Raw genomic sequence first — 23,091 nt, 5'->3', positions numbered from 1 at the left:
AGAAAACTAAGGCTCAGAGACCATTTCAATGATACTGTAGAAGTCACTGGTGCTTCATTAAATCAGGTACTAAAAAGGCCAAGTACCTATGATCCCCCCACCAACAACCCTAATATCAAGGCCTTCCTCCGCATGATTGACATAGATCTGAATGAGTGTGCAGATAACAACATGCATGACAATCTCACCCCGATTCAGCGTGAGGCTATTTGTACATTGAAAAACAACAGAGAAATAGTTGTACGCCCCGCGGATAAGGGGGGAGCGGTTGTTGTGATGAACTATACTGACTATCATTCAGATATCTGTGATCAATTAAGCGATACGACAGTATATGAGAGGGTTAATAAGAACCCAATGTACCAAATCAAAAACAAAATTGATCGTCTGATCGAACAAGCCGCTGTGTCTGGTTGGATTGATGATATGGTGGCCAATTATCTTAAGGTTGATGCGCCCATTTGTCCGATTTTATATTCTTTGCCAAAAGTCCACAAGAGGTTGGACAAACCCCCTGGCAGACCCATCATCTCTGCCAGGGGGTCTGTCATGCAACCTATGGCTCAGTTTGTGGACCAGATCCTTCAGCCTATTGTTAAAGCTATCCCTAGCTACATTCGGGATACCCCTGATTTCCTTATGAAAATAAGAAACATTGAATTCACAGGGTCAGAGATAATCTTAGCGACCATGGATGTCTCATCCCTCTACACGGTAATACCGCATGTAGAGGGGATTGAGGCAGTAAGAAATCGTATGATAAAAGCCAATCATAACACACCACCTATTGAATTTATTTGTACCTTAATTGAAGAAGTTCTGACTAACAACCATTTTCTATATGGCGCTAATTATTATGTCCAACGCAGAGGTACGGCCATGGGCTCGAATTTGGCCCCCGTATATGCCAATATCTATATGGCGGAATATGAAGAAAACAATATCCTAATCCCATATGGTTGTAACATCATGCAATACTATCGATTCATCGATGACGTCTTTTTGTTGTGGCGAGGCACCATGGATACCTTTGAAGAGATGGTGCACAATCTAAATGAACTGCCTTCCCCCATTCGCTTCACCCACACTGCGAGTGCCACGGCCATTGACTTTCTGGACGTAACAGTCTACAGAGATGGTGACATGATTGGCACAAAGTTATACAAAAAACCATCTGACAGAAATTCCCTTTTACACTATACAAGCTATCATCCTACCAACTTGAAGAATGGACTGCCAATATCTCAGTTCCTGAGGGTGTTCAGAACAAATTCTGATATAGAGAACACACAAGCCCAAGTTGAAGAGATGTGGATAAAGTTTGAAGAAAGGGGGTACTCACCACAAATTATAAATAGCAGCTTGAAACGTGCTAAAGAAATCCATCAGAGAGAAAAGACCGCGAAAGATAAAAAGAAGTTGGATCGCATGATTGTGACAACAACACATGATACAAGGGCACCAAGATTCAGGAATAACATCAAAAGGCATTGGAATATAGTGTCATCTGACCCAAAGCTAAAACTGAATAATAAACAGCCCATGATTGCCTACAGACGGGGTAGAAATCTCCGTGACCTGTTGATGAGACCTATGTTGAATTTCAAGGAATCAACTGGTAGCCAATGGCTGAGAACACCACGTTTGGGATGCTACCGATGCGTCGGTTGCACCACTTGTCAATCGATGAACACGGGAGAATTCTTTTACCATCCACAAAGTGGTCGCAAAATTAAGATCAGATACAGGCTCACATGCTCGTCTGACCATGTAATATATCTTCTGAAATGCCCGTGTGGGTTGACATACGTGGGAAAGACGGTCAGCTCATTCAAGGAGCGTATGGCCAACCACCGCTCGAGTATTAGAGCGGCGTTACTGACCAAATCCAGTGATAAACCAGTGGCGCGCCATTTTTTGGAGAGACAACATGCTTTATCTACACTGAAGAGCATTATTATTGATCAGGTCCCGGTGCTGGACCGTGGTGGAGATCGAGCAAAATTGCTCCTACAAAAGGAGGCGAGATGGATATACTCGCTGGACACCATCAGCCCTAGAGGCCTTAATGAATATAATTCATTTAAATGCTTTCTATGATCCTCAATCCTGGAACTTACTTTTTTACGATTTTTTCATTTTTTCTCGTTTTTCTCATTTTTTCTCAATTTTCTCCAATTTTGCATTTTTTGACCATCCTCTTTATCCTCCTTCGTAATATTTGAAATATTGGTTACTGTTGGCCTTTAGGTGGATGTGTGACATTAAATGGAGCTATATAATAGTTAGGGACCTATATGGTTTACTGAATCACTAGTCTACCCTGGAGAGTGGAAAGTATTCTAGTTAGAATAATGTTGATGTGACCATATTAGCATACCTTGCTCTTTTTAATATGTTTATATGTTTGTATTGTTCGTAACTATATATGTTGTTTTATTGGTATATTGACTGCAAGCCATGAACAAACCGCCTATGGGGATATGTTTTTTTGAAACAGTTTTTTTAAACAGTTTTTTTCTAAGAACAGACTGTTTGAGGACAAGCCAGAGGCTATCTACATACTCCCCTTTATTTTTGCGCTCCATTGGGTTGGAACGCACAGTTGCGCTATAGTAGCCCACTTCCTGTATGGGGCTGATTCTTTTAGGGATAATACAAAGGGACGCACACTGTGTGTGATGCGCAATGACGCGCACGCGTGTTGCGCATCACGTAGTGAATTTAATGAGATGCATACCTGTTGGGACATGCGGAATATGTGACTGAAGGTTGAGGCGCCATATTAGAGAAGGGCGCACCAGAGGAACACACGTTGTGTGTGATGCGCGATGACGCGCACGCGTGATGCGCATCACGTAGTGAATTTAGTGAGATACATATCAGGTGGGACATGCGCATCATGTGATTGAAGGCTGAGGCGCCATATTGGATAAGGGCGCACCGGAGTATGTTACTGACCTATGAGAGGAGTATGACGGCCCACCTTTGAAGGAATGGAGGGCGCTATTGGTGCAAGACCTGATGGTGTCATTAATGACGAGTTAGTGACCACCGCCCACCCGGAAGTAAGTGCTCTCTCCGTGATTTACTCATTAGACGCTGGGTATGTTATTTATTATCTTTATATTATTTTTTTCATAGCGATATTTTTGGCAATTTAGACCCTCCATCTATAGTATTGATATTATGTCCTGTGATATTGGAATTAACCCATTATGTGCTGTGGTGAGATGCATGTAATTGGGTATTCCCTGTCTGTTCAGGTGGATTATATTGGTTTAATTACTGCCCTATATAGGTGTGTTGTTTGTGGCTTGTAGTTCAGTTGCCTTCTATGTGGGACACAGGACGCCATGATTAAGGGCCTGTAACAGGTCCGAAACGTCGGCTTACAGCAAATGAATTTGGTGGAATAAAAAAGCACTTGAAATATTGCTGCTTGGTGAGTGCCCTGATTTCAAATTATGTGGATTTGGACCATGTTGGAGTAACATGTGCCTGATGGGAGCACCACCCATGTTGATCTTTTTACCGTGAGTGCACTGGAAACAATATTGTATATATATATATATATATATATATAATTATTTTTTTTTTATATTCTTCCAGTGAGGGAAATGTAGATCTGCACACCACCAATTTAAATCTTGTCTATAATTTATCTGTTTCGGTGGTCCAACCAATTTTTTTTAAGAGCACTCAAAGTGGTCTTGAAATAGGTGGTTGGACCACCGAAAACAGGCTGTCAAGCTTTTTGCCATGTGGCCGGCTACATGCTTCTACATTCACCATGCTGGGTTGTTTGTTTACACTAAAGGTGCCCATACACGTTACAATTATTGTATACAATATTGCATCTCATCGCATATCGGTTTTGTGATGAGATCAGATGAGATGAGATCTAGTACAAAAAGTATGTGCTGCACATACTTTTTGTACTAGATTTCATCTCCTCTTATCGCAAAACCGAGATGCGGTGAGATGCGATATTGTATACAATATTGTATACAATAATTGTAACGTGTATGGGCACCTTAAGTATATATATCTCATAGGCCCATCCATGCTCAGAACATTATGGACCCCACAACGCCAGACTGGATCAGCTCTCTGCAGCAAACTCTAGCACACCGGAGCTTGCAGTGCACTTCCCTGTCCAGAGGGTTTCCATTGTGGGGATGCAAATGGGGAAGGATATACTACAGGTGTCACAGGCATCCCCTCCCCATTCCACGAACAGGAAAAATGGCAGAGGTTGCTGCAGGGAACCGGTCTGCCTCATTCCGTTTAAAAAAAAAAAAAAAAAAATATATATATATATATATATATATATATATATATATATATATATATATATATATATATATATATATAATTTTTTTTTTTTACCCAATTCCTTACAGTAGCCCCCTTATGTTCTTACTGCTATACACCTGGAATACAGGAGTGTTCACGTACTCGCCTCCATCAAGTAGCATGTCATTCAATCCTGGACCCCTCCTGTCTATCTATGCCCTTCTACCTTTTTCACCACTTTCCCATTTTGTGCCATTATTTTGACTAAACCACACGCCTTGTCCCATCACTGATACAATTTAAATTGTATTGCGTATCGTAAAAACTACCTATGTACAACTTCAAAAATGCTACTTCCAGTATATAAAAAAACAGTGCAGTTTCCATGATACACATCCCCTGCATTTCCTCTGTGTTTTGCTTCCTTAAGACTTTACCTTCAGAATGGAGCTGGACCAACATGTAAAAGGCCTGAGGACCAAACTGAAGCCTCAGGTAGGATTACTGCTGGAGTTTAAAAAATCTATCTATGTTTGGTGCCCGTACCCAAAGCTAAGGGTTTCAGCAAAGTCACTTCCCTAACAGATCCTCACTAACCTGTTCTACCTTAGTACTACTGTAAGAAAGCTGCAGCCACCGTCCTTCTCTTCTACTGCTTCCCAGGCACATGCTGTGTGATGTCATGTCCTTGCATGCGGATGGGTAGCGCTGAGTTCTGGTTCTAGAACTATGCATCAATTGCTTCTGATTATTATTATTTTTTTTACCTTACATATACTTCACACGTTTGCATTTCCATCTAGATGACTAACTTGGAGTCTGACATCAGACCATATCTAAGCAGTTGGTTTGAAGACTCAGTGCTACCAATCCACAGAGTGGTGAATCTGTTCCAGGAGAAATTGGCTTATTTGTTACATGCGGTAAGATATTCTTACTCCAAGTGTTACGTCATCAATAACCCTTACAGAGATGCTTTATTATTCTTGATAGCTGTTTTCAAGCGTGTATGTATGTATGTATGTATGTATGTATGTATGTATGTGTGTGTGTATGTGTGTATATATATATATATATATATATATATATATATATATATATATATGTATATATATGTGTATGTGTATATATATATATATATATTCAGATGAGGTTTTGAAGATAGGATAGAATTTTTCTGTATGGACTGCAGACTTTCTGTCAGTAAAACTATTGGGAGGACAGCACAGATATTTTTTAAGTGCAGACAACTATATCATGTATACAGTATTGGGGAGCTTGTGTTCTATATTTAGTTGACCTTTACTACAGCTGTGTTGCATCTCATCCACTTACAACTTGCTCTTTGTGTGCAGGCGCTGAGCTACACTACTGTGGAAATCATAAATTCTGACAACAGAACTCAGAATGACATCATCCGGTAAACACTTGTCATGTGACATGGGGATGGTACTTTCTCTCCAAATCTTATTCTCCTAGAACTGTGCCTTGCAGGTTTTTATGGCTATTTGTAACCATGTGACATCCTCATTATGAAAGCGTTATTGATTTAGCTCTTGCATTACAAGCCTATTTGCAATGGGGACGCTTTAAAAGACAGAGGAAATTATCTTTCTGTTCCACAGCCCGGAGTGTAACTGGCTGGGGATACAGACCCAGCATTTTCTCTTAGCTGTATCCTGGGAAAATTGCTGATAACAAACTTCAAGTTGTTGACATTTCACATAGCCCTGTCTCAGCGTACGAGGCTCTGCTGACCTGTGGCTGTACCCCAGAGTGCTGGTGGCTCTACCCCAAGGTCCACTGCCTCTATTGGCCTGTAGCCTTACATTAGGTACCACTGCTTCTGCTGGCCTGTAGCCACACATTTGGGTCAAATGCGCTGTATCCCCAATGTGTTGTATAATAGATCAAAATAATCGGTGGGGTCCCCAACACTTGAACTGGACTCCACTGTGATGTCTATCTTTCTGTCTATTCGTTTTATCAAAACACTGATATCTGACCTGGGGTCAAAAGACTATGTTCACATAGGGGTTTCTTTCTCCTTATTCCTCAGGACATAAACGAATTTCAATATTCGTGTTCAATGACGTTCTGTTCAGGACAAGCCCAAGTACACTGACCTGTTACTAGTGCCCTATATGCACATTAGGACGGAGTGAAAAATCTGAAATTGAGAAATTCAAAATCGGCTAGTATGTAAAAGTTGTAACTTGACCTGAATAAGAAACGTGCAAAAGCATTTTGATCTGAGTCAACATCTTCTGTTCCGGCAAGAGGCCTGAAGTTTCACTTTTTAGGTGAAAATAACGAAACCTATGAAGATGCTCCGATCTAGTTAAAATTATGTCAGGATGTCTTAGAGTGGTTCATTAATATACTTTAGCATAGTAAAAAACAGTACGAGCTTGTCCTAGTGCAAAGTGACTGACTTTGGCGGGAGAAAAAATCCCCAATAATTGAACCATTTTCATGGTCACAATTGTGAATATTGTGTATTTTCTCCTGAACATGTTTATAATAGAAGAAGCACAAATACTCTAAATGGAATTTCAGTGACACTGTGTGAAATATAACACTGCATAATGGCCCTTAATCAGACCTGATCGCAGTACAAATTTGTTCTCAAAATGGGCAAAAAAAAAATGCTGCATTGCAGGTGGGGGCAGAGTAACATGTGCTGAGAGAGTTAAATTTGGATGGGGTGTGTTGAAACTGAAATCTAAATTGCAGTGTCAACATATGGTTGTGCATTGTATGTTTTTCATAATGACCATATATAACATTTTAATTATGTCTTCTACTAAAATTGCATGTCTTTGTTTGGTATGTACTGAATTTATTTCCTTAGTTTTAGAAAGGAGCCAAAGTGAGCAGATTTTTTTTTTTTTCCTCTTGATAAGTGTGACTAATGGGGCCTACACACTGGGTAACACTGCTGAGCTATCTGAGCAATGTAGATTGCTCAGGACACAGCGTTGCATAGCGATGTGTCAGCGCGGTTTGCTGAGCAAACTGTCAGGGCCAGTGTTCTATGGTGAGAACCCTGGCACTGACTGGCGATTAACCAGATTTATCCAGCCTGCTGTATATTAATCGTCGGGCAATGGCAGTGTGCAGGGCCGCACATCGCTATCACCCCTACACGCGGAGTGATGTAGGGGCATTTTCTAAGCGATCCCGCGTGCAGGCCCCTTTACCTCCTGAGTTTCTGTGCTGGTTATTGTCCTGTACTGCGGTTGTGTAATCCTCCCATTCACTCTGGTATACTTTGCAGGTTCCTGAGCTCAGCCAGTCTGCAGGGCCTAGTACAAGAAGGTACCATGACGTCTCTGTGCATTGCAATGACCGAGAGACAAAATCGAACAGTCACTGTGGATTTCAGGGACAATCAGATAGAACTTATTAATGCAGGTGGGTTAACTAAAGTGTGCTCCGTGGAATGTATATTTAATATAAGTAATGATAGATTTGTTCTCCCTCCTGCTACAATGAAAAGAATGAACTGCATATAAGTATTCATTAGGTTTACTACATGGTGGGGGCGCTAGTCAACTTCCCACGGGCACTGTGTCCTTTTTATCCTGTTATTCGGTTCAGGCTGCTGCTCCCCCCAAAGTTAAGGTACTGTACCCTAGCAAATAGTAGGAACAAAAAGGCACAATATCATAGAGCACTGCTTCTCTAAGTAGGGCTTTTATTCAATCAACCGTCTCAAAATTTTAAAGAATATTGTTTATATTTTAGCAACATTTGTATCATAAAAATTCAATAAAATGTAACACACTAAATTTGCAACACTATATTATATACAGAAATAAGATACTCTATTCTTCAAGCAATTCTATGGATGCAAAGGGGTTTCTTTTTTATGCATTCAATACATACAGCAGTATCAGTTCCCCCTGCCTATTACATAAGTATTACAAATAAGTAGACACAATCTGCAGGCCTAAGGAAAACAGTCCTGTGTAGTTGTATTAAATATTCTAGCAGCCTGATACCCCTTTCCCACTGCAGGTCTTAAACGGTATATTGCCTTTTTTTTCCCCCTTTCTAAACGTTTAAGGCTGCAGTGGGAAAGCGCCAGAGTTGATTTACCGGTTAAAGTTAACCGGTATTTCAACACGTTTAAAAAGCAGAGTGCTACACGTTTAAATACCGTTTTTAAGGCAGTGGGAATGCCTCTGAAACGGTATTTAGTAAAAAAAAAAAACGGCGTGGGGTCGCCCCCACTGCCGTAACCAGCACCAGGCTGAAGAACCGGGGCTGGTATAAAAAAATCAGGAAACCCAACAAATAGGGCTTCGCTGATTTTTTTAAAACCAGCCCCAGGCTCAAGGGCCGGGGCTGGTTCTCAAAATACGGGGGACAAAATGAGTAGGGGTCCCCCGTATTTTAAGAACCAGCCCCCAGGCACAACCAGCCAGCAGGGTAATGGCACAGCCGGGGGAAACTTATTATATAAGGTCCTGCGGCCAAAGCATTAACCCTACCGACCAGTCAGGGCCCCCCCTCCAGAACTTACCTGACCAGGCTGAAGCCTGGTGCTGTCCTCAATGCCCCTGGGCTGTGGGCATCAAGCTGATCTTTGTGTAAAAAAAAATAGATTAAAAACTATTGTCTTATACCGTGGAACTATGAGTCCCAGCAAGCCTCCCCCGCATGCTGGGACTTGGAGAACCACAAGTCCCAGCATGCGGGGCATTAAAGGGCCAGCTGGCACTTGTAGTTCCACAGTACAAGAAATAGTTAAATAAACACACTGACACCCAGTAAAATAAAAGTTTAATACATACATTACCCAAACACACTGATACTTACCTATCTTGAGCCCGTCGGTAGGTCCCTGGGTCAAGTCCGGTGGCTTGGTTCCGGGGCTGGTCCGGTTCCGGGGCTCCAGGGCTGGAGTCCGGGGTCCAGGATCCGTAGTAATCCAAAGGGGTACCTGGGGAAGGAAATCCTACTCACCTGGTCCTCTGGCGACCACCCTGGCATCTTCTGTTCAAGTCGCGCTACTCCCGGCTGCTGGTACCCGCGCCGCTGGACACTAGAGACGCAGAGATCCTTCATCCTCTGCGTCTCTACTCAGAATGATTTCTGGCCAATCAGGAGCCGAGAAAGACAATCGTTCTGTAGATGTATAGGCAGCTTTAGTTGAAGGAATAGGAGGGAAAGCGAGATGGAGATAAAGAGCAATGGGAAGAAAAGGGCGGGAGAAATTGTAGGAAGGTGGCACAAAGAAGCTGGTTGGAAGAGATACAAAGATTCCAATATACTAGTTGGAATCTGTGTAATATACTAGTTGTATATTAAACTCCTAGATGCAAGGGGTTCTGTGTATTCTTGTTTCCATGTACTGTGTCAAAGCGTAAGACTACCTGGAAATAACTTTCTACTAGGATTGTAAATCTGAGAAGTTAAGGTGAATTATGATATATTTGTAAGTAGTGTATCCAGATATAAGATGATGGGTGGAGAACATCTAGGGGTCACAGACCACTCTCCTCTTCTTTTACAGTTAGTAATCGTTTCTGTGAGGACTGGATGCAGGTGTTCATTAATAGTTATGATGGGGGCAACCCCTTTCTCTTCCGGCAGAAACTGGAGAACTTCAAGCTGAAGGTGGGCTTATACCAGGAGTAATAATATGTAGGAGAATTAATTACTCGTGCACAATTTATCCTTATATCTTGTGTTGACCGGACTTTCATTTTCTGTCCATATTTTTAATAATGCCAGTTATTTCTGATTAGTCTGTAAACAATCTGTATCTGAGTTGGGGGAGATCAAAAAAGACCAATTTACTGGCATCTAGGCAAACCCATGTTGCACTGCAGGTGGGAAATATTTAAATTATGCAGAGTGATTAAGATTTGGGAGGGGTGTCCATTTTGGCTCCTAATTACAGTTTTAAAATTAAGCAGTCCGGCTTTTGTGGGCTACGTCAAAAAGCAGCCAGTATTTATACTGCATGCTAAAAAACAGACAAACCGAAAACTTTATTTGCACACCGTGCAGTTCAATATAATTTATCCAGATGCAGTTACTAGTTCTTTTTTGCTTTACTGCCAATTCAGAATTGTTCTCATTGTCTTTATTTCCTATCTAAACTAAGATGTTTAATAAGATTTTACAAACAATTAACCGTTTAAGGCCGTTTCCTTTGTGATATAAAAGCAGATGCTGTAGTACTCTGTAATACAGAGTACTGTAATACCATCCATTTGTGCTTCAACCATTAGTTCCACGAGACATCTTTTTTTTAAGGATACATTAGCAGTGTGCAGATATTATCCGATTCTAGAGGAGACATAGATTTAATTAATCACATTATGCAGATTGTTTTTTAGTTTTGTAACATGTACGTGCAACAGATCTGAGTGAAGTTCTGGAAGGGTGATATCTGTAATATGCTTCTTCCCTGTATGCAATGTTTTACTGAATACTGACAATGCTGGTATTGTCCTGTCGTTCTCCAGGCCATTCAAGACATGAACAACCTGAAGAGACTTATACGCCAGGCAGAGAACAGCCATTATGCACTGTTCCGTTGTTACACCTTCCTGAAGAACTGTGGTAACGGAAATACTCTTCTGCAGATTGTCAAGGTAGAGCACGGGGAGATGCCGGAGGCCAGCAGTGTGTTGAAAGTTCTGGAAGAGTTTATTAATGAGGATGGCTTCTCGGTGCACAACTCCTGACCTGTGTGTCATGTCTGTGCTTAGTGTGTTCTGTGTGCATAGAATGGATTCATGGTTCCTGCACATCGCCGGGGTCTGTTTAATAATTGTGTCTGATGTTCCTGCCAAAATTCCACAGCATTTTGGTGTTTAACTTTCCCTCCTCCCCTGGTTTTAGCTTCACAGAATGATTGCAGCTGGAAAATTCTTGTGGTAATTTTAGTTTGGGGTGATTGATGCAGTGGGACCTCCTCTCGCCCCATCTTACCCTGGACTCACAATGGTTTATTTACTAAGATGGGATGTCGCTATAGGCAACCAATCAGATTCTATCTATGATGGGAGTTCTACTGAAGATGAGATATTGCCCATAGCCACCACTCAGATTTTACTTCTTATTTATTTATTTAGCACCTTTTAGAAAATAATACTTAGAATCTGATTGGTTGCCCATAGCATCATTCCAAATAGAACTCCTATCTTAGTAAATGTATTTCACAGAGTTATTGGATGATCTTAGTGCCAGACATGGCCCACTGCGTACAATATTGTTAGGTTCGCATGGGCTATGATATAAATGAGTGCTGGGGTTTTTTTCCAAACCAGAAACTATTGTCCTTAAATATCTGACCGTTAGCTGCAGCTACCTCCTGCATTACAGCTTTAAAAGCTTATGCATTTCTTAGCATTCCTTATAATTCTCAAGCTGAGACATAGAGTGATTCCACGGTGGATGCTATATTGATTGCCGTTTCCTAATTGTTTTGGATCTGTACACAAGCTGCACTGCGCATGACCAGATCTTCGGGGTGCGATGTCACTTGCTGTGCCCAAAATGCCAATGATTTACATTTTTGCTGGCATTTGGGGGTGGCTATTTGGAGCATTCCAGGAAACTGGAGGGGGTCAGCCCCTTTCTCTGGGTGTCCTTGAACACCACTTCTCTTGCCCCAGCAGCATTATTTCACTAGACATCATATGTCACCTGAGGATTTTCAGATGTGCGATGTTTACCAAGTTGCCTCCTTCATCTTAGCTATATATTAGCACAGTGACAGAAGGAGTCACATAGGTTGTGTAACACAGCTATTTCTTATGTAAACCAATACAGTTCAATTCTAAACTGATTGTCTATTTTTAAGAATGTTTTAAGTATTTTAACAGTCCAGCATGTTTACCTTGTGTTATGTCTTCTAACACTACAGCGTTTACCTTGTGTTTGTGTTCTAGAACTACAGCATCAAGGTTGTCTTAATAGTATAGTAGGCCCTGGGCAAAGCTATGCACAACGGCCCCTACAAACCCATTCACAGGAAATATATCGGTCTGTCTATATAATCAGAACTTGCACCTCCCTTTGGTTATGCGCGGTCTCTCTACATGCTTCTATACAAGGAATGGCTGTCAGCACTGTAATTAATGGATAGCCCCAGCCATCCACCAGCCAGCATGCTGACAGCCATTCACTTTATGACTGCAGTCTGGGAGACTGCTGCCTCGCTGCTCTGATTGTGTGACAACCACCCACCCTCTCTCGGAGGCCCCTGCAATCGTAGGGCCCTTGTCAGCTGCCCTGTATATCTATACTTTAAGATGACCCTGAACTTCATGTTTACCTTGTTTTCCAGTTTTAATGTTTGTGTCTGATCATCAGGGTATAGCAAAGTGTAATATGGTGACTACATGAAGATTTTTGGAACAACTGACCAAATCTTCCATCACCTCTTATGTTCTGCTTTGGGACAGTGATTATTACATGATACAATAAATAAACCTATCACTAGGTATTACAGAGTGCAGTGTATTCCCATATGTTCCTGTAAGTAAGTGCAACTTTTGTAGCTCCACAGATTGTCGGTCAATGTCAGTGTTGCATAATCAGCCTCCTAAGCTGTCAGATATATCCAAACAGGGTCCCGTTTTTTGTGCTAGTTATTTCTCAAGATGAGAATCTGTGCTTGTGGTAGCACTGGATATTGCCTCTGTATAGCAGCCCATGTAGGGGAGGCCAAACAAGGCTGAGGCTTAATTTTCAGGAGACTGTAGTAATGTGGCTCTATGACACAGGTTGAAAGTGCTCCATAAGGATACAGTTACCAGCATGGTGGGATCCTTTACACATTTCTCGGTCGTTAAGTGTTGTCAGAAGGTTTTTATGATTAACCCTTTTCACTTTGTTTAATATGCAGCAGTCATTACAGATGTATTATAATGCTGTCATTGGTGTAAATGAAGTACCCTGGGAATTTGCATGATACTTGCCTGGATTTCAGGTCACACTGAAGGACAAACCTTGCTTTATATAACCTGAGTAATGTATTGTCAATTTTTTTTATTAGAATGTATTTTTTGTGTGTCACCGTAACGATACAGTCTTTGTCATTGTATATTTTGTGGTAAATTTACTAAAGCGTCTAAAAGTGCATAGTGGTGCGGTTGCTCATAACAACCAATCAGATTCTAGGATGTAATAGGGAAATGATTGCCAGAATCTGATTAGTTGCTATGAGCAACAGCACCACTTTTCACTTTTAGAAGCTATAGGGGTTATTCAATCAAGGATTCCGACTGTCGGAACCCCGGGCCATTTTTGTCCAAACCAACAGTAACTCGACAGTCATAATTCAAGGTTCCGATTGTTGAGTGTCAGAAATTCCATTGATCGGCAAAAAACAGCCGTGAATTCAACAATCCGCGACATTTCCAACAAAACAGATCCGACTTTAAAAAGAGCCGGATCTGACTACCTTCAGTGCTGTCGGTAATGGCAGTATTAAATAGGTGAGCGCCGCTATTTCCGCCAGTGGAAATAGCGGCACAGATTGAATACCTCCCTTAGTAAATGTACCGCTCCCTCTGTGTAGTTTAATTCTTATGCCAAGGTCTTATGCTTGGAATATTTGGAGTTGTTCTAAAACACTAATAACCTGTTTCCATATTATAAATACTGTATGTACAGTAACCCGTAGCATTGGTGATAAATGAAGGAACATTGAATACATTTCATGGCTGATTACTACACAGAGAAATGTCAGGAAATAAAGCCGCTGCTCCGAAATGCTTGTGGTGTTGCTTCATGTTAACGGAAATTTGCATATGATGTAATCTACGGAAATAGAAGCCTTATTGGTCAACTTTTTCGAGGTTCCATTAATGATGTAATATGAATTGATTACTGCCTTCCTAATTTCTGTAATAAATAAAGCGGAATTGTTGCACTAATGTCATTTAAATGTTTACAATATCCTAAGGAAAAGATTCCATTATCTGTCCTACATTGGTCTGCCCTGAGCATTACAATTGGTTGCTGCATCATAGCCTGTTAAGCCCTGCAGGGGCTGAGCTACAAAGACAAAAATCTGTATTAAATGCCATTGGGATTCTGGCCCTTAATGCATCTAGGGGTTACTGTTATGTTACCCGCAGGTTTTACTACAGAATAATTGATACGCATCAGGTGTTAAAGTGAATCTGAATGTGTACCATTATGCTCAATGTCATACACTATTACACAAAAACAATGAATGTGTCCATTCACAATTTGCAGAATGACTGCTGCACAGCACAAAAGTCTTTTTAGAGCAGTGGTAGCCAACTCCAGTCCTCCAGAGCTACCAACAGTTAGCGTTTTCCAGGTCTCCTCACAGAATCACAAGTGAAGTAATGATCTCCGCCTGTGGATCATTTATAATGTGTCAATGAGTATTGAATACACCTGTGACCCAACTAGGAGATCTAGAAAACGTGAACTGTTAGTAGCTCTCGAGGACTGGAGTTGGCTACCACTGTTTTAGAGTGATCCTCGGTTTGCTTCTGTTTCCAGCAATGTGCATCGGTTTATAGATCAATATAGCTGAGGCGCAAAGGTGTGCAGGGTCCTACTTGAAAGGAGGCTGTCCCTTACAAAGTGTGACATGAGTATATATAGTTTTGTCAAGCAGTGCAAACAGGAGATTTCATCTTTAAGAGTTTATCTTGGATAGAGGAATCTTTGCTGTGGTGAAAAAAATCTACTTCACAAAGGACTTCATTTATGCGCCAACTCTGAGGTGGAAGAGATCAGATCTCCTCTTTGCTTTAATGGGGCCTCCTTGTTGCAGTTTTGCAGGACAGTACATTCTTAAGGTGCCCACAGATGCTACAATTGTACTGTGCTATGCGTTTTTGACTGTACAATGGTTCTATACAATTTTTCTTCCAGCTTGCTATGAGATGTGCACTTGGATGCATGTGATGAACCCATGTTTGTAATGTTAAATTTCAGATGTAGTCTAAAAAGTACGTGCAGCACATACTTTTTTAGACATACAATATCGGGCTTATTGCATCGCACAAGCCTATAAACACCATCCAATAATTGTACATAAGATGCAATTTGTGCTTAAAAAGTACAAAACGCATTCGATAATTGATGTGTCTGTGGGCACCTTTAGACTCACTTTGCCCAATGTAAAATATATTGTCAAATGCGCACAAGTCATACATGTAATGTACTCGCAATACTGTTATTGATTTAAGCCATAAATAAACCAAGCTGTATGTTGTTAAAAATTGAACAGTTGTACATAATGAGAGGTGTGTGACTTACATACAGTACATCTTTTGCTGGGCACACATTAGACTATTATTGGATGGTCAGCTGTGAAATGGAACGAGAAATCGTCCACATCGTCCAGTGTGGACACACTATTGCGCCATCCTGAGTCATTTATCCCATCTTCTGCTGCTCAGTTTGAGGGTGTCTTCAATGATTTTCAGCTCATTGCGCAGTGTGTTGACTACCTACATATATATATATATATATACCAGAACAACACACTATTGCTCAGTCATTTGTAAGATTGCATGGGGGTTTATACACTATATATAGTTTTTTTGGGGAGTTCAAGGGAAATTGTTGAGGACATTACGTCATTGGGTGCGGGACGCGTTCCCTACAGTCGGGATCCCGACAGTCATTTACCCGACGTCAGGATCCCGACTGTCAAAACGTCGAAAGCTGGGTGCCCGACATCCACCCGCTATTTTCCCTCGTGGGGGTTCCACGACCCCCATAGAGGGAGAATAGAATAGGTGGCTCGCGTGGCGAGGCACCGTGCCCGCAAGGGGCTTTTTTGCGCTCACCATGCTGTCTGAGTCCGGCCAGTCGGGCTAATGACTGTCGGGATCCCGACTGTTGGAACCTCATACCACACCCACATCATTTGCCTGCCATCTAGTATGTGCCCAGGATGGATTGCAGTTTGCTTTGCCTCTCCAAGACAGTGGTGTGTAATACAGAATAAGATAAAAGACTCCTTGTAAATTTGTCAATCTGTAGCAATGATATAATTTAAGCTATCAATCTGTAAATATTAACTTCAGCTGATACCTTTGGAACCACCCTGTAAAAGTAGTAAGCAGAGAGGCTGATCTAAATAATGTTCAGGACAACATTTAGCTAATAAGCTGCAGTGCTGGCGTAGTACATCATTACACTGGCAGGTTACTCAAGACCAAGGGCCAGATTCTCTAAGCTTCAAAAGTGATAAAATGGAGAGTGATAAACAGCCAGCCAATCAGCTCCTACCTGCCATGTCACAGACTGTGTTTGAAAAATGTCAGGTAGGAGCTGATTGGCTGGCTGTTTTTCTCTTTCAATGGTCCTGGTGACACAGCTTCACATTGGGATGTAGGAGGGTCCGCAGGAGCCAGGCACCTATCCTAAAGCTTTTGGAGGGTAGGCTCCTCCCCTACTGCATCCCAGATTCCTCAGTTCGTGTTAGGTGCCCACTGGAGTGGGTGCTATTCTAAAGGGCTGCCGGAGCAGCCGAAGGAGTAGAGTTAGTTAGGGTTTTTATTATTTTATTAACTTCTACACTAGCTAGGTAGGCACAGTGTGAGGATTCTCATTAGTGAATCCTCACACTGCTAGCGCAGCAGGAGCTGACAGAAGCGAGTCCTGTCAGCTCACTGTGCACGAGGGAGACGCTGTCTGGCCTCCCTGTGCAGCGCTTACAGCTTCTTTTAAGAAGCTGCCTGGGCTCCGGAGCGCTCTGAAACCGGCTTCACGCTAGGTGAGGATCATGGGGGACAGGCACTCCGTGATGGCGGCGGCCATTTTATGCGGAGCTTACACACTGAGCTCCTGATATGAGAGGACAGCAGTGTTGTTACAGGCATGTTCCGAGTGGTCCCCAGCTGAGGGGGAGATACTGGAACAAGGAGATCCTACAATGGGAGCGGCTGTCTGGGGGTAGTTGGCGCCAAAAGTCACAGACCCCGCAGCAGCAGGGACTTGGTCCCTTCCCTCACTCACTTGGCGCCATTCAGAACGCTTGCAGCGGAGCTGAGCTGGCTTACAGATCCTGACAGAGTGATTGGATTTCCTGGGCATCGCTTTCCCCATTCTGAAGACTACAGAAAGCTAAGTGAACTGAGTATATTGGTTCTGTATATAATGTTTGTACATTTAATGCTGGGACTGTGTTAATTGAGAACATCAGGTCTGAGCAACAGCCTGTGGTCTTGGGGGAGGGAGCCTTAAATGCATTGAGCGCTTGCAGTGGTTGTACACTGAGATTTGTCCCTGTGGGGGGCTTATGTATTTATATGCGCTGCTGTGAAACCCATGGGGAGTGAACCCCAGAGGGTAGTACATCGGAACTTGCATGGGCCAAGCCCTAGGCAGGTCAAAAGAAATGCTTTGGTGCATTCTGGACAGGCAGAGTGATGGCTGGTAACTTCCCTAGACCATTGCCATTCTCTCAGCAGTCTTTTAGCTCTTTGCCTCGGACCCAGACAGATCCTGACTGATTACAGGTCATGCAGGATACTGCTATGGGAATCAGCAGGTTTAAATTACTTGTTGCACAAGTTTTATGGTTATTCAGGGCCATTATTAGCTGCTGATGAGGTAGGAGAGTACACAGAACAAACCAGGGTGATATTTCTGAAGAGTCCTCAGCCTCAAGGGTAGAGGATTTTATTACTGCTGTTAAACAGGCATTAAATTTGTCTGTGAAGGATAAACTCCTGCAAAGGTTGTTTTTTTTATGAGACAGCGTAAAGAATCTGATATCTCCCTGCAAAGGGGCCTGAAAAACCCAGATAAAAGGCTTCAGATACTTAAAAGATTCTAAGCCTGTACCTCATGCCTGAGGCGCATGCTGACCTCTGGAAAAAAGTCCCAGTGGTAAATGATTCTGTGGCACGTGTATCAAGACCTCAGGTGGAGCCACTGTGCTACCTGTACAAGGGGGAGCAGCGTTTAAGGACCCCGCAGACAAAAAAGCTGGAGGGTAACCTCAAAGCATTATTTTAAGGGGTGGGATACACCCTACGCCCTCTGATGGTTTCAGCCTGGGTCTCTAAGGCCATGATCGTGTGGGCCAGAAATTTGTGCACTATTTTACACGCTGACCCTTGTGTGTTATTGCTTGCAGAGAAGCTTAAAAACGGCTGCAGAGCATGTATTGGAGTCTGAGAGGAAGCTCTCAAAATGGCTGCCAGAGTTTCCACAGTGTCTGTAAATGCCAGGAGAGTACTCTGGCTTAAGGCTTGGGAGGCAGATAATGTGTCTAAGAAAGCCTAAGAGACAATAGCTTCTAAAGGAAAGCTGTTATTTGCTTCTGAACTGGAAGAGATTATTAAGCAGGCCACAGGTGGCAAAAGTACTTTCCTGCCAGTCACTGCAGCCAAGCAGACATCAAGGTTTTCTGCTTTTAGGCCAGCCTTGCGGCCCTCCCTTAGAGGAGGTGCGTCTTTCCGAGGGCAGCCCTTCAGGGGAAAGGTCCTAAAGTCTAAATTTGGTTCCTTTCATAAGAAACCAAACACAAAGGAGAGGACAAACCATCTGCATGACTGCCAAGGGTTTTGCCCGGCGGTGGTCTAGATGGGGGGACATATGACACTGTTCAAAGACGCATGGGCATTGTTAGACCGGGATTCTTGGGTGTTAGAAATTATAACCCAGGGTTACAGAATTCCCTTCAAGGGTCTTCTTCCAAGTAGATTCATTCCCACACCAATACCAAAAGGGGCTCGGCTCCGTACAGCTCCCTTAGGAGCGGCTCATTCTCCTTTAGAGAAGGGTGTGGTGATCCCGGTCCCCAGAGCGGAAGGGAAAAAAGGCTTTTATTCCACTCTGTGTCGTGTGTCCAAACCAGACGGGTCTTTCAGACCGATTCTCAATTTAAAGTCGTTAATTATCCATTTGTGGGTAGACCATTTCAAAATGGAGTCTCTACAGTCAGTGCTGTGAAGCCTGGACCAGGGAGAATTTTTGGCGTTCATGGATGTCCAGGACGCATACCTTCATGTTCCTGTTCACCCAGGACATCAGGCTCTATTGAGATAGGAGACCATGCACTTGCAATTCCAGGTGTTGCACTTCGGCTTGGCCACAGCGCCAAGGGTATTCTCCAAGATAATGTCTGTAATGGCGGCTGTGCTTCGACTGAGGGGAAACACTGTGATCCCATATTTGGACGACCTGATGTTCAGAGCGGAGTCAGCAGACATGTTGAAGAGTCACTTGGCAAAAGCCATTGGGTTTTTGGCAGGCTCACGGCTGGGTTTTTAAACTTACAAAAAGTCTCAGTTGGTGCCGTCACAGAGAATCCAATTCTTGGGGATTGGTCTGGATACCCAGTTGCATTGGGTGTTTCTACCAGAGGCATAGGCCAGGGATCTGGCTGCCTTGGTACAAGAGATCCTAGGGTCTCAGAGCACAGCAGTATGGAGGTGCCTCAAACTGCTGGGGAAGATGATGGCGTCTTTCGAGACGTTACAGTTCGCCAGGTTCCACTCTAGAGTGTCCCAGTGGACAGGGAACACTCAGACCATGAGGTTAGAACAAATGGTGTTGTTTTCAGAAACTCGATCCTTCCTAAAATGGTGGATGGAGGTGGATTCCCTTCGGGGGAGTCGGTCCCTGCAGTCCTGGAGCTGGTTGGTAGTCACTACCGACGCCAGTCTCAGAGGCTGAGGGGCAGTAGTCGGGGACCTGCGTCTGCAGGGCTTGTGGACTTTAGAGCAGAAGGACTGATACTTTACAGTCTGCCTTACTGATCAACATCTTGGAACTGAGGGCTGTGTGGAAGAGGTTCTCTCTGGCGGGAGAAAAGATTACAAGAGCTCCCTTTTAGGCATTCAGACCGACAAACGTCACAGCTGTGGCGTATCTGAATCACCAGGGAGGCACACACAGCAATCTGGCCATGTGGGAGGTGTCCCGAATCTTCTTGTGGGCGGAACAGAATGTTCTAGCATTATCAGCAATCTTCATACCAGGAGTGGGGAATATAGAGGCCGACTTCCTGAGCAGGGAGAAACTGATGGAAGGAAAATGGAGGCTGAATCCACAAGTATTCCACTAGATTACAATAAGGGGGAAACCCCGGATAGGGACCTGAAGGTATACAGGTTCATCCATCAGGTACCCAGGTTGTATGACAGGACGTGGGATCCACTGGCAGAAGCAGTGGATGCCATGACTATCCCCTGGGAGGGGAATCTTCTTTATGATTTTCCGCCAGTTCCAATGCTGGCAAGAGAGTTGAAAACAATACAGGCCCAGACAATTCCAGTAATTTTAGTGGCCCCAGATTGGCCAGGGAGATCCTGGTACTCGAGGCTTCAGAGATTCTCTGTGGACTCGTGGCGTCTACCTCTGAGGTCAGACCTTCTAAAACAAGGACCGTTCAACCAGCTGGATTCAGCTCGATTAATTTTGACGGTCTGGCTGTTGAAATCGCCATTTTGAGGAATATAGGATTCTCAGAGGCGGTGGTTAACGCAATGAGGAAAACCAGAAAGTCAGTGTCTTCAGTAAATTATTTTGGGGCCTGGAAGACCTATATTTGGTGGTGTGTAAGACAGAGGTCATGCACATCGAGATTTAAAATGGCTAAATTGTTGGAGTTTTTTACAGGAGGGCCTTTCCTCTGGGTTAGGCCTTCAGTCACTCAGAGTACATATCTCGACCGTGTCAATTTTTCTTTCCAAAGAAGGATTGCGTTAGAACCAGAAGTACAGACCTTCCTGCAGGGGGTTTATCTATTGAAATCTCCCTACAACCAACCAGTAGCGCCAGGGGAATTATCTCTGGCTCTGGAGTACCTTAAAGAGGCGCATTTTGAGCCGTTAAGGTCGGTTGACCTTAGTTTCCTTTCAGGGAAGCTGGTATTTTTGTTGGCGGTGGCGTCAGAAGAAAAAAAAAAAAAAAAAAATATATCGGAGTTGATTGCTTTGTTCTACAAATCTTCCTCCCTTATATGTCATGATGATAGGGCTGCCTTTCGGACAGTACCCCTAGATTTGTACCAAAAGTAGTCTCTGCTTTTCTTCTAAATCAGGAGATTGTTCTGCCTGTGTTTCAACCCCCAGAGGGTTGTTAGGAAAAGGGACAAATTGAGGAATTTGGATGTTGTGCGCGTCTTGCGCGTTTATGTGGACAGATTTAAGAGTGTCAGAAAGACTGATACTTTATTGGTTTTGTATGACATACACAAACTTAGTTGGCCTGCTTCTAAGCAGACCATTGCTAGGTGGTTGCGCTCTGTTATTGCGTTTGCATATACTAAAGTTGGTAGGCCTGTACCGGCCAGGATTAATGCGCATACCACCAGGTCGGTTGCCACCTCTTGGGCGGTTCGACATGGGGCAACAGCTGAGCAGGTTTGCAGCGCTGCCACTTGGTCATCTGTTCATAATTTTGCCAAATTCGATAGGTTCCATGAGTTCGCGTCGGTGGACGCATCATTCGGGCGAGCAGTGATGAATACTGCAGACCTGAGCGTACCCACCCAAAAGGACCGGCTCTGGAACGTCCCAATGTGAAGCTGTGTCACCAGGACCATTGAAAGAGAAAAAGGGATTTTTGTAAGAACTTACCGTTCGAATCCCTTTCTCTGATATGGTCCTGGTGACACAGCGATCCCTCCCTTACGCTCAGTAAGTATGCCAGTGTTCATGATGTTTCATGTTATAATTGGTTGAAAAGTTAAATTTAAAATTGTGCATATAATATGTGCAGGCGTTGTACTGAGTTAATGTATTCCAGTGGCTTTGAAAGATTGAACTGAGGAATCTGGGATGCAGTAGGGGAGGAGCCTACCCTCCAAAAGCTTTAGGATAGGTGCCTGGCTCCTGCGGACCCTCCTACATCCCAATGTGAAGCTGTGTCACCAGGACCATATCAGAGAAAGGGATTCGAACGGTAAGTTCTTACAAAAATCCCTTTATCACTCTACATTTTATCACTTTTGAAGCTTAGAGAATCTGGCCCCAAGTCAGTTAACCACTGAGGACTTGGGGCTCATTCTGAAGCATAATAAATGCAAAAGGGACATAAATCACCGCTAATTGTATACTAAAGATCTTTTAAGGAATCACTGGGAAATGATACACAGATGGTTTATTTTGAGAGGGTGGTCATCTCCTACCTTTTACGAGACATTTACAAGTGTGACATTTGTTGATGATCAGTTTAGACAAAAATAAGTTATTTCACACACGTATATATAGTTTTTCAGTTCAGTGTGATATACTACTTAAAATATCCAATGGCTTAATGTAATTACTCATGTTAATCGCCTCCAAATGCCTACAGTACTGCTGGTCATACACCTGAATGACCGTGCAGGTCGTAAGAGCAATCGAAGGAGCGATTGCATGTGCATTAAAAGCACATATTATCAGCTTACAACCACATTGAAAGCTGACAGATCATACATGCAGCATGCGATGGCTGACCTCTTGACCTGCGCATTGTACCGATACTACTCACGATGTGCACAAAATCTGTCGGAGATTTGTACGTTCAGGCCTGATCTTGTTCATGTGTATGGCCAGCTTTAGATGGTGGGTGACGTCCCAGGCTCTTGATAAGCTGTGGTGTTCGGTATAACGAGCCGACCTGATTTCTTCATTAAAGTCTTTATTGGGTGCTCTCAATTTTTCTCTACTCTCTAAAGGTTCCCTGTATGTATTGCTATGCAAACCATTTACTGGAAGCAGTCTGCTGAACCCTTGGGTACTGTCATTATAAACAGGGTTTTGTGTACTGCTTCCATGGAATACATCACTGCCCTTCTGCGTGTGTGCCTAATACCTTTTAAGAAAG

The 23,091-nt window shown here is 43.1% G+C and overlaps 1 protein-coding gene across 1 annotated transcript in view; it reads left to right on the top strand.

The window, feature by feature from the left end:
• Window positions 1-14,207, top strand: part of C6H17orf75 (chromosome 6 C17orf75 homolog) — a 31,092-nt gene extending 16,885 nt beyond the window's left edge. The window contains exons 5-10 of the mRNA XM_083148256.1: window positions 4,737-4,794; window positions 5,103-5,222; window positions 5,655-5,719; window positions 7,580-7,716; window positions 9,824-9,927; window positions 10,785-14,207. Of these exons, the coding sequence (XP_083004382.1) occupies window positions 4,737-4,794; window positions 5,103-5,222; window positions 5,655-5,719; window positions 7,580-7,716; window positions 9,824-9,927; window positions 10,785-11,006 (706 nt within the window). The 3' untranslated portion in view covers window positions 11,007-14,207. The remainder of the gene's footprint in view (window positions 1-4,736; window positions 4,795-5,102; window positions 5,223-5,654; window positions 5,720-7,579; window positions 7,717-9,823; window positions 9,928-10,784) is intronic.
• The last annotated feature ends 8,884 nt before the right edge of the window (window positions 14,208-23,091 follow it).

This window comes from Crinia signifera, chromosome 6 (genome assembly GCF_055691185.1).
Source record: "Crinia signifera chromosome 6, ASM5569118v1, whole genome shotgun sequence".
NCBI classification, from domain to species: domain Eukaryota; kingdom Metazoa; phylum Chordata; class Amphibia; order Anura; family Myobatrachidae; genus Crinia; species Crinia signifera.
Note: the sequence above shows the minus strand (reverse complement) of the source record. Positions and strands in the feature narration are given on the sequence as shown.